Raw genomic sequence first — 12,110 nt, 5'->3', positions numbered from 1 at the left:
AGCAGCCGGGCGCAAGTCTCGGCCAGTTACGTACTCGTTGGGTGACTAAGTGAAGTCACCGATTTGGGGTTCATGTTCCTTTTCTTTAAAGTGAGCGAGGAGGGCTGGGTGGTGCTGCACCTTGTGTCGGCCCCCGGCCTGCTTTCCAGGGTGGGCGGACCACATCCCTCTCCCGAATCCGTCCGCAGCTGTCAGGTCAGCGGGAGCTTCTCTGCCCCAGCCAACTCGAGGGCTTCTCTGCTAAGTGTCCAGTCTCTTGTTGATTGACATTTATGAGGCTTAAACATCCTATGAGCTTGTAATGCAATTTAACGGATACATGGAAGCTTCCTTTACCAAGCCTTCCCCAACCCCCATGCCCTCTCTCTTTGACGTCCTTCAAAATAATGCTGGCCCGAAGAGATTAGTTGATGGTGTAATGTGTAACGATAGGACTTGCAGTTTATTTCATACAATTTATACGGCAACTATTTATTTGTCAAGAGTAACAGTCTCTAATTTTTTTTTTTCTGAAGGTATCAAGAAACTGATTATGTTTCCTTGAATTTCTTCTGTGTTTGCTTCATCAATGTCTTTCATATTGAATACCTTAAGAGAGATACTGGAATATTTCGGTGTTCCCATGGACCAGGTAAATGTTTTTAATGGATTTGAATGAACCTGTTGTAGTTGTTCTTGGGTCTCATTTTGAAAATGATTTATATGTAAACATTTAAGGCGAAATTGTTATTTCTCTGTAGGTGTGACTACGATGAGTTTGCAATAGTTTACCTTTGATAGTTTGATTTTAAAAAGGGATAAGATTATTAGGAACCTGTTTACCTGATGGGTCAAATGCCAACAAAAGATGCAAACAGCCCTGAACGGTTTGGCTCAGTGGCTAGAGCGACGGCCTGTGGACTGAAGGGTCCCAGGTTCGATTCCCGTCAAGGGCATGTACCTTGGTTGTGGGCACATCCCCAGTAGGGGGTGTGCAGGAGGCGGCTGATCGATGTTTCTCTCTCATTGATGTTTCTAACTCTCTATCCCTCTCCCTTCCTCTCTGAAAAAAATCAATAAAATATTAAAAAAATATGCAAACAAACAAAATATAGACATGACCTTCATGGAATTCCTTTTATTGCATAGGCAAATTACATTTTTAATCATCTAATCATCTAATCATTTTGTTAAGGTAAATGGCAAATTATAGCTCAAAATATTCAGAATAAGTCAGAAGGAGAGAGGATGACTTAAGTCTGAGAATGAAAAGCAAATCCAATTTTGTCTACTTACTGAGCATCTCCTACACCTAAGACAATACACTTGGTTCTGCAGGTGATACGGAATAGCAATACATGGTTTTTGTATTTATGGTGTTTAAAAATATGAGGACTAGCCAACATTGCAGATAAGTATAATACAAGACTGAATATAAGACACAAAATAGTAGGGAGGTTTATAGAATAGACTATTTGGTGTGTGAATTAGAAGAGAGTAGTCAAGGATAATTTCAAGATTTTAAGTAAAAGTAAGTTGAAGAATGATGGTGTCATTCTTATAAATAGGCAACTCAGTATGAGGAACTAGTTTGAGTCGGGAGATAAGGTCAGCCAGATGTGCTGTTAGAATAGACAAGTACAGGTATCCTGCAGATAATGGGATAAATGGTTCTAGAATGTAGGAAGGAAAAGACTTGATTCAGATTTGGAGTTATCTATGTTATTTTGAGATTTGAACTGATGGACTTTAATGACGTAATGGAAGATGTCATTGAAGCATTCTGAATTTCAGAAATAGTTATGTTGAAGATAACGAGGACTGAGTAATATTTGAAGATTTATCATTCTATTATTGGTGTCTTTAGGGATTTCAGTAGGTAGGGAATGGCAGCTGTATTATAGTACGTAGTTGGATATTCAACTGAGTAAGGGAGGTGGCATCAGTTTGTGAAAAGAAATCAAGAGAGGCCATCAACTTGAAGGGGCAGCAGGAGTGAATATTTTTCTTTTCAGTGTTAGAAGTAACTTCATCATGTTTGCACGCACCGGGGAAGACCCTTATAGACAGGAAAATATTTAAGATACAAATGAGAGTGATTGAGCAATGCCCTGAAAAAGGTACTTGGGCAGAGCCTATAAATAAATAAGCCTTGGACAGAAGCTGGACAGTCAAGAGTAGAATAAAATTGAGAGATAGTGGGGAGATTTTGAATGGAGAGGAGTGAAAATTGAACTATATTAAATCATTGTCCTTGATTTTCTCAGTAATAGGAGAGGTGAGACCACTTATAGGTGATGAAAGTAGTAGTGTTGGGGATTTCAGAGATTGGCAATTACTTGAGGCGACACAGAGAGCATAACATGTTATGAAGGGTTTGCAGAATACCTGTGCAAAGTAATCTTTGTAAATATTGTTGTAGTGGGGCTAGTTTATCCGTTAGTAATATGAGGACACATATCAAAAGGATGAACCAGCCCTAACCGGTTTGGCTCAATAGATAGAGCGTCGGCCTGCGGACTTAAGGATCCCAGGTTCGATTCCGGTCAAGGGCATGTACCTTGGTTGCGGGCACATCTCCAGTAGGGAGTGTGCAGGAGGCAGCTGATCGATGTTTCTCACTCATCGATGTTTCTAACTGTCTATCTCTCTCCCTTCCTCTCTGTAAAAAATCAATAAAATATATTTTTAAAAAAAGAAAAAAGATGAACCATTTTTGAGAGCATATCAACTGAAATAACTTGATAATCCCTGCTTGGTATGAAAGTCAGTCAAGTCAAAATGAGGGGCCCTGGCCAGATGGCTCAGTTGGTTGGAGCATCGTCCCGATATGCCAAGGTTATAGGTTTGATCCCCAGTCAGGGCACGTACAAGAATCAACCAAAGAATGCATAAATAAGTGGAACAACAAATCAGTGTTTCTCTCTCTCTCTCTCAAATCAATCAATTAAAAAGAAAAGATCATCCTTTAACCAAAAAGTTACGGGTTCCATCCCCGGTCCGGTCACATATAGGAGCAACCTATTGATGATGTTTCTCTTTCTCTCTCTCTCTTTCTTTTTCTCTCTCCCTTCCTACCTCTCTAAGATCAGTAAACATATCCTCAGGTGAGGATTTAAAAAAAAAAAATGAGGGTCCTAGATCAGGAATAGAAGAAGGAGGTGAAATAATAGAAATGATGAAGATGGTCAATGGCAATGAAGGAATGAGAGTTAGAAGGGTAGAAGTTTGTCAGGATGGAAATTGCAGAGCAAGATATGAAGGTACCATTCAAATTAATCAAGAATAGGGTGACTATTTATAGTATGTACTCTCACTGCAGTGAAGCCTCTAGGCCTGTGGTTCTTAGCGAGGGCACACATGAGTGGTAGCAGGACACTTTAAATACAATTGCTCAGGCTGGCGGAGATTCTAGTGTTAACAGCTCTGGTATCTACTAGTATATCCTCAAGGCCACACTGTTCAATGTGGACACCACTGGCCACGTATCACCTTTAATTGCTTGAAATGTCTGAATTGGATCTGGTTTGGTGCAAAATGTAATTCTTTGAAGACAAGACTTTGAGAACACCGTTCTGTATTTTCTTTTAAAAAAATAAACGTGATTGCATCTTTTGCATTAGATATATAAAGATACCTAAAATAGAGTACTTTTTAAAACAACATTTTATGTTTCAATAGCTTTTGCAGATTTGGGGAAACAAAGGTTATGGATCAGCTCGGAGTATTGTTCGTATTATTGGGAAAATTCTTCCTTTAGAAGCTTGTCGCAGGCCTGATTTTGAGGTATGTCAGCCAGCATGCAATGTTGAATCACTGTGTATAAAATAATCCTAGGTAACCCAGGGGATACAGGATAGGACAAAAGAAGAAATATTTCCTGCAAAAACCTTTATCCCTGGAAACAAGTCATCACGTATGTTTTTGTGTTTATTTCTTTAAATAATTACATTCAAAGATGGGCAGGTGCAAAGCAATACCAAGTATTTTATTCTTATAGTTTGTGATTGATGATAGATGACATTAACCAGGGGAGAGGATATTGCTACACGTATAGACTTTGGGATAATATTTTCCTCAGTATTTTTTCTTACTAATAGGTGCATGGTTTTCTATTGAATATCCCTTTTCCCGCTTGGATTTTTAACTTATTTAATTTCCATGGCATGTGTCTCCCCCCTACTCCCTACAGAGCTCTGACTTTGTTTTCCTTTTTTTCCTTTAGCTGATCCCACTCTTGAACTCTGTAGACTCTGGTAACTGTGGCTCTGTAGTTCCATCTTTTGCTGATATTTTGTGTGTGGCAAATGATGAAGAATCCATTTATCTCAGATTTCGGTAAATTTATATACTGATCTTGGAAGGTGGGGTATGGGCTGTCATCTGAATTCTTGGACGTGTTCAAGTTCAGACTCAGTGGGCCTTTTTGTTTTGTCTGTCTCTCTGCTGCATTGTGTCCGACTAATATTTTCCTAATAAGGATGACTGCTTGTTCCTCATGTTTAGCCAGTTTTTCTTACTGAACATTTAAACCTAGCACCAGGCCTAGGAAGGAATGATATTTAAACAGCATCACAGTCACTATGTTTGTATTTATGAGAAAGCTATTTCCTATACTAGGTAACTAGATTTATTTTATTTAATATATTTATTCAAAACTTAACCTAGTTCTTACAGGCAATGATGTTAAACATTATTTCAACATTTGTATGTGTTTTCTCCTAGGGAATACTAACATGTGTTAGTATATTCAGATGCAGGCTATAAGCACAACCAGGCTCAGTTATTGAAATACTACGACTAAATTTTTTACATGTCAAACTGGGTTATCAATTTTCAAAAAATTAGAATACCATAAATTTACTCTTAACATTGTACTGAATATAAGGCCTTTCAGTACTGTGTATTCAGAACACAGAATTTCTAAATAAAACAACTTGTTGTGTGTTTAAAGCGAATAGGCAGAACAGTTACAGGATAATTATTTTTGTTTTACAGTCTAAAAGCAGGGCTTGTTCCTTCGTTCACTGACCACTTATTGGTCACCTATTAAAGGTTAATTTCTGTTTTACATACTGAGAATACACAGTTACACAAGATGTTGTGTTTGTCCCCAGTGAGTCTAGAGATAAGTCATGGGATAAAGAGAGCTACTCTGATTTTGTCTTGGTGTCTGTATTCCTCTTGGACTGAAATAATTTATTTCTTTTGGAAAATTTCCCTCCCCCTCCCTCTTCCTCTCTCCATCCCCATTTCTTCCTTCTTTCCACCCATAGAAATGGCGTATGGAAAAATGAGGAAGAGGAGACTGAGGTTTTCCATCCTTTGCAACTAGTTCGGGATCCACCGTCACCTGGTCTAAGACATAACAAACCAATGAAGAATTCTCAGCCTGTAAATGAAGCTGCAATTAAAAAAATAGCTGCCCTTGAAGACGAGCTCACTTTTCTTCGTTCTCAGATTGCTGCAATTGTGCAAATGCAGGAGCTGAAAAACAGTACTAATTCTGGTAAGTAACATTGGGTTTTTGTTTCAGATAGATGGTACTCGCCTAGTATTTAAGTCAGTACAGTTCTGAATAAGAACGCTTGATGTTTATGTATCTCGTGAATGTCATTAAATACAAAAAGATGTTGGCTATATAAAAATGTTTTGTTTGATGTTTATTTAGAATAAATTAAGACACATTTGGCCCTGGCTGGGTGCCTCAGTGGATTGGAGTGTCATCCTGTACATCAAAAGGTTATTCATGGTCAGGGCACATACGTAGGTTGCAGGTTTGATCCCTAGTTGGGGCGCATCCATGAGGCAACTGATCGATGTTTCTTCTCTCTCTCTCTGCCCCCCTTCCTCTCTCAAATCAATGAAAACATATCCTCAGGAGAGGATTAAAAAAAAAAGACATTTGTATTGAGGGAGATAGTTTTGGTTTAAAGAAGAGCTAACTGTACTGCAGAAGATAGTAGTTTTGTACAAAAAAGCCTGTTTTCTAAGTAAACTTTTCTAAATCTTCAGAAAAGCATTGGAAATTTAAGAGGAAGAGTGCATTAATTTGAAAGATTTGAGATTTCATAGATTTGTAGTTTGAAGTTACTGCTGCTATTTCACCTCGTTAGGAGAATAATGTTCTCTAGATGACCCTTTTCTAAATTTTTAGAGACAAAACTTGCTTTAACCTATAGACATACACACATAATATATATAGGTGTATATACACACACACACACACATATACATATAATTTACATATAACAATGTATATACATTATACTATAAATACACATATATAATAGATAGATATTACATAATGTGTAATAATAAAAATGAGATGTAAATACACATTTTTTAGCAATCATGTGCTACAGCCTTTTAGGAGCAAATCTCTTGTGAAAGAGTTAAGTACAACAGTCCCCCCTTTTCCAAGGGGAGGTACGTTCCAATACTCCCAGTGGATGCTTGAAAACACGGTTAGTACTGAACCCTATGTATACTCTGCTTTTTCCGATAAATACATCCCTTTTCACTTAAGGGAAGCACTTCCCGGCTTCCCTGTGGCATATCCGAATCTCCAGCGTCAGTACTGTTTTGCTTTGGGGCCAGCATTAAGTCAGTTAAGGGTTACTGGAGCACAAGCGTTGGGACACCTCAGCAGTCGGTCTGATAACCCAGAGAGCTACGGAGTGAGCGATGGGTGGGGAGTGTGTACAGGGTGGAGATGCTGGATGAAGGGATGACGATTCATGTCCTGGGTGAGCCAGAGTGGGACAATATGAGGTTTCATTGTGCTACTTAGAAGGGCACTCAATTTAAAACTTACGAGTCATTTATTTCTGGAATTTCCATTTGATGTTTTTGGACCAAGGTTGACTTTGGGTAACAAATCATGGAAAGTGAAAATGCATAAGGAAGACTACTGTACTCGACTCATCCTTAAGCTCTTGCCTAAAGTGTATGCTTGGGTGTTTATCATAGAGATACCATTTTGAGTGTTTCTAACTATAAGTTCTTGATTATGTTTTAGCTTTTTAAAATAGAGGATGAAATTTAGATTGTATGTGAATTACTGAAAAAGCACTTTTTATTTTCTCTTTGAAGTGTTTCTCCCTGTTCCCACTTTTAAGGGCCAGCACAGAGAACCCTAACTGGATTAAAAGTAAATTTCTTATTTGGCTTGACTCTTACAGAAATGACTAAGCAGATGGGATTGCTTCTCCTTTCTGGCCACATCATTATTTTAGCAGCATTACAGAAATTGTTTCTGTTTTGGTTTTGATTAGTGTTATGTGAAAGAGAATTTTGCATGATTTTTCAACAGACTGCTTTGTTTTCTAGGCTCCTTTGACTCGACTGATGGGCCTAGTGGTTTGGGACAAGTGTCATCATCAGGAACTGCTCAACTAAGTGTCAAACCAGACCCATTTTCAAGTTCAGTGCTTCCCGCTCCTCCTCCTCCTCCACCCCCTCTGCCCCCTCAGTTTTCTTCTCTGCAGCCTCCATGTTCTCTTGTGCAGCCAGAATATACTCATATTTGTGACTCAGATAATACAGCAACTGAAGTGAAAAAACAGCACCCAGGTGCTAGTAAGACCAATTATAATCGTCATTCAAAAAACCAGAAAAACAAAGATGTTCCAAACATGTTGGATGTTCTAAAGGATATGAATAAGATTAAACTTCGTGCTATTGAACGGTATGTTGTCATCATTTGAGAAATGAACCAAAATTTTATCAGGAATGTTTTAAAAAATTATATTTATCAAACTAAACCTATACACATCTTCTCTTTTATCCCCTTTCACCCCAAAAGGCCCTCCCAGAGAATCATTTCAATTTTTTGACTCTTCTAGTATATTATCTCCATATTTTTTTAAAAAACATACTTTATTTGCTTTTTCTTAATATTTTATTTATATTTTCTTCCCACTGTTAAACATTAGGAATATATTCTCATAGACAGTCTACCCTCTCACACACAGGCACACATACACTTACTACATCTCCCCAGTATCGTTAAATCACAGTCTTTAGTTAAGTCGGTATGTAGAATGTTGTTGATTTTGGTTTCTAGGTGTGGTTCTGAACCCTTAATTATCTGGTGATGTGGGACCCAAATACATGTATTACCTAAAAATTCATGTTTAAAAGTGAGAGTGAAAAGCCGCTTGCAGGTGCTTTGTGTGAGGTGGCGTGTCCGCCCGGGGCTTTGCAGTTTAGTGAGTGAGGAGAGACCCTGATCACGTCGTTGGCCAGACCCCAGGCTTCAGTAGTTGTTTGTCTTTTCTCTGGGGCTTGAGTTTTCCTAGGAAGTTCTTCAGTCTCCTTCTTGGTCAGGAGAAATGCGAGTTACACGGGGCATGCAAGCCAGGTAGGAGTTTATCATTCTGTTTGTAGACTTTTTCTTAATACCTCTTTCTTAATACCTTCTGTCCCACATAGCTCAAATTCCATCAGTATGTAGCTCAAATTTTCTTTTTCATCAGTGTATTTTTTTTCCATCAGTATGTAGCTCAAATTTTCTTTTTCATCAGTGTATTTTTTTTCCATCAGTATGTAGCTCAAATTTTCTTTTTCATCAGTGTATTTTTTTTCCATCAGTATGTAGCTCAAATTTCTGTACCCTCATGATCCAACTGCTACTCCCACCTAAGCCACCATCTCATTCAGCTTGAGCCCTGTAGTAGCCTCCTTGCCGGTCTCTTGGTTTCATTCTTGCCTCCTTCACTCTTCTCCATATAGTAACCAGACTGTTCCTTTAAAAACTGAAGTCAGTCATGCCATTCCCTGTTTCAAACCTCTGGTGATTTTCCATGAGCTTAGAATAAAATACAGACACTTTGCTGGGGCCTGTAAGTCTCGCCGGGACCCAGCTCTGGCTTCTCTCCAACCTCAGGTCCTACTTCCTGTGGTACTCGTGGTACGGCAGCTAGTCCTGGTTTCTTTCTCCTTTTCTCACACGCACCAAGCTCCGTCCCGATGAATCCACCAATATTTGCTCTTAAGCTGACTGCTGGTCATTTCCCTAAAGAGGCTTTTCCTGGTCATCTCATCTGAAGTGCTTTCGTCTAGTCACTGTCACGTTGACCTGCTTATTTTATTTGTAGCACTTACTGCTGCACCCAGTCATCCTGCTTACATGTTCATTGACCATCTGCCCCCAGAATGTTCCATGGGAGCCGGATACTGCTCTGCCCTCAAAGTGTCACAAGGAGCCTGGTCTAATAGCATTAAGTGAAGGTGGAGTGAACGACTAGCTGAATGCTTCTCTTTTCATGAATCTTTTTTAAAAGTTCTTAAATATTTCTTTAAAATTTCCCCCTGAAACACTTGGTGATTTAAAATAAAGATCTTCAGCACAGATTTTTGATGAGTCCTAGGTCATAACAAGGTTGTGGTAGATCCCCACTTGGTTTTCTGATTCGTGGTAAAAAATTTCACTCTCTTGACCTATTAGATTGTAGTACATTATGCTTATATTTCTGCTGTGCTTGTTAACAAGGAGCTTAAATTACACAAATTTTAATTAATTTATTTTTTTTAAATATAGGTCACCTGGAGGCAGACCCATTCGTAAGAGGAAAAGACACAGTTCGCAGTGGGATCCAGTGTCTTTAATTTCCCAGGCACTGAAGCAGAAATTTGCGTTCCAAGAAGATGATTCCTTTGAGAAAGAAAATAGGTCTTGGGAGTCTTCTCCATTTTCTAGTCCAGAAACTTCAAGGCTGAGCTCTAACAATGTAAAGTTAATTTTTCAGTTTTTCTAAAGTGTATTATTTATGACATGTCTTTGCCTTCAAGTTCTCTTAAAGTAACTGCAGAATGGGCTACCCAAGCATGTCACACTTGCGCCTGGCGGGCTGCATGCTGACCGCGAGTGTGACGTGCTTGGGACACAATTATTTGTTGGCGCTGCTAATGTTTCTGTCTTCGTTAGCTTTACATGCCCATTTAGCTTTCAGCCTTCTATGAAGTTTTTAAAATAAAACATTTGAATTGGAAAATATGCGCACAAGTTTGTGCCGGCTCATCCCAGGCAGGTGCTTGCTCGATGCTGCTGTCTGCGGTGTGAACTGGGGGCCCGACACTTGGGGAGGACACAGAAAAGCCGTGCCATAGGTTCACACCAACCACAGTCACGTGAGAATGCTCCATTGTTTCAGTCAAGTGTAGACTCTGGATCATTTAGGCAAATAGAATGTTAACTGTGCTTTTAAAACAATGGGATCATTATTCTCTTTAGTGACAGTGCTTCTTGGTGGCTTAAAGGGCCACACTATATTTCCAACGCTTGACCCTGAAGTTTGCTCCTTACTTGAAGTATCTTTTAAAATTTAGGCTTAATTCTAATTTTGAGGGTGTTTTTATTCCATCTCGTAGTTTAGCTGAGGTAGTACATGGGAGTAACCCTTGGGGACAAGAAGCTGTGGAAGAGGAGCAGGGTCTGAAGTCGGGTGGAGAGCATTCAGGGTGGCCGCCATCAGCAGAGGGGACGGGAAAACGAAGAAGCAGATAGCACAGCAGAGTGGGGGGAGATTGTCCTGCCGGGTCCTAGCGTGAGTAGTCTGAGCAACGGTGTGTGTGTACAGTATCTGATGTTTATCATGTTGACTCAGAAAATTACATCCTTCACTCTAAGAAGACAAAAAAGTCTATAGATTAGAACTATTATAATAATAATGCAAATGTGCCTACAAATAAATGCTTAACATTTGCATATAAATTTAGAACTTGCAAAGTACTTTTTTACTCATAGTATTCGATCTTCACAGCAATATCCTAAACATACAAATAAAAAATCTCCAGGCTAATATTACCTACTTTACACACGAGGAAAATGAACCTCCTGGTGTTTAAGTAATCTGCCCGTAACCCCACATCTGATTGTCAGAGCAGTGACTAGAACCTGGTTTATTAAAATTCTAGGATGTTCGAAATCTTCAGTTACCTAAGAAATTCACTCGGGTAACAATATACTGAATAGAACATACTGCTTCCCAGCGACAGTGGATTAATGAGGTATTACAGAGTTGTCTCATACTGTGCACTGTTCTTAGCATCTTCTCTCCTGTCAGCTGCAGCGTCTTAGAGAAAGAGCGTATCTTTTTGTGTCGTTTCAGGTATCTTTTTGTGTCGTTTCAGGCGCAGTGCCTGCCACAAAGCCCACTCTCAGTAACTTTATTGTTGAATGAATTAAACCTCAAGGAGTCATTCGGTGCTTGTATTGCCATTTTTTCTTTTTTTAAACATTGGAATAATTTCTGTGTTAAACATTTGCTTTATTTCAGTTTGGACATCACATTTCACAGGCAAAAGGACAGTGACCTAAAGGAAGAACCGACAAACGCAAAAGGCGTCACGACCGAGGTGTGGGCGGCGTAAGCTGTGTCTGTGCTAGAAGGAGAGACGCAGATTCGCCAGCATGTCTTCCACTACATGTTAATCTCCTGTTAGTGAAGTTAAAGGAACTCTGTGTGCCAGGATATATTAGTGCAGAGGTCTGAAAAGTCTTGACTTTTAAGAATACCCGTCTCTGGATTTGGTTACTGATGATAGGTATAATAATTGATTTTTTTTCATGTATGTTAATGTTATTAAAGGCTGAATACACCCTTGGAATGGTTTTTCTAAGAGCAAGTAGTGACTGACTTAATGTTTCTCATTAGAGAACAGTAGGGTCTCATTGTAAGGTAATAGAAACCATTTTAATGGATTAAGATATTAATACAAGCTAAGTCTATATTGTATTACTCAGCAAATGATAGTATGTTTGAATTTTTAAACAATTTCTTAAAGCAATTATGACATCCTAAATTAAGAGCCTTTGAATCTTTTAAAAATTGTTGGTGATTTGGTTTATTTGACCTCCAGAAACTTGGAAGGTTTTTAAAGAATGTAATTGTTTCACTCAGATAGTCATAGCTTTAATCATATAGGTTGAGCCTCCTAAAAGTTCTTCCTGAAGGTGATAATTATTTTTTTAGAAACTGATTTGATAAATGCTAGTATTTAAAGAATCGTCATAAGTTTTGCCTATACTTACTATGTAAATATGTATGCCTATCTTTTTCTTTTGTTCCACATTACAGTTATACTCTGTTCCTTTGTAAATAAAATAAATGTGCGTTTGTAACGTG

At 38.7% G+C, this 12,110-nt stretch overlaps 1 protein-coding gene across 2 annotated transcripts in view; it reads left to right on the top strand.

Moving 5' to 3' along the window:
- MTFR2 (mitochondrial fission regulator 2) overlaps positions 1-12,110 on the top strand; it is a 21,444-nt gene extending 9,334 nt beyond the window's left edge. The window contains exons 2-8 of one of the 2 annotated variants that reach the window (XM_005859043.2): positions 516-631; positions 3,661-3,765; positions 4,205-4,317; positions 5,256-5,488; positions 7,312-7,669; positions 9,524-9,713; positions 11,262-12,110. In XM_005859043.2, the coding sequence (XP_005859105.1) occupies positions 569-631; positions 3,661-3,765; positions 4,205-4,317; positions 5,256-5,488; positions 7,312-7,669; positions 9,524-9,713; positions 11,262-11,297 (1,098 nt within the window). In that variant the 5' untranslated portion in view covers positions 516-568 and the 3' untranslated portion in view covers positions 11,298-12,110. Of the gene's footprint in view, positions 1-515; positions 632-3,660; positions 3,766-4,204; positions 4,318-5,255; positions 5,489-7,311; positions 7,670-9,523; positions 9,719-11,261 lie in introns of both variants that reach the window. The other variant, XM_014533861.1, reaches the window with a different exon arrangement.

Source organism: Myotis brandtii, unplaced genomic scaffold, assembly GCF_000412655.1.
Source record: "Myotis brandtii unplaced genomic scaffold, ASM41265v1 scaffold123, whole genome shotgun sequence".
Lineage (NCBI taxonomy): Eukaryota > Metazoa > Chordata > Mammalia > Chiroptera > Vespertilionidae > Myotis > Myotis brandtii.
This window is presented reverse-complemented; position numbering and strand designations above follow the sequence as displayed.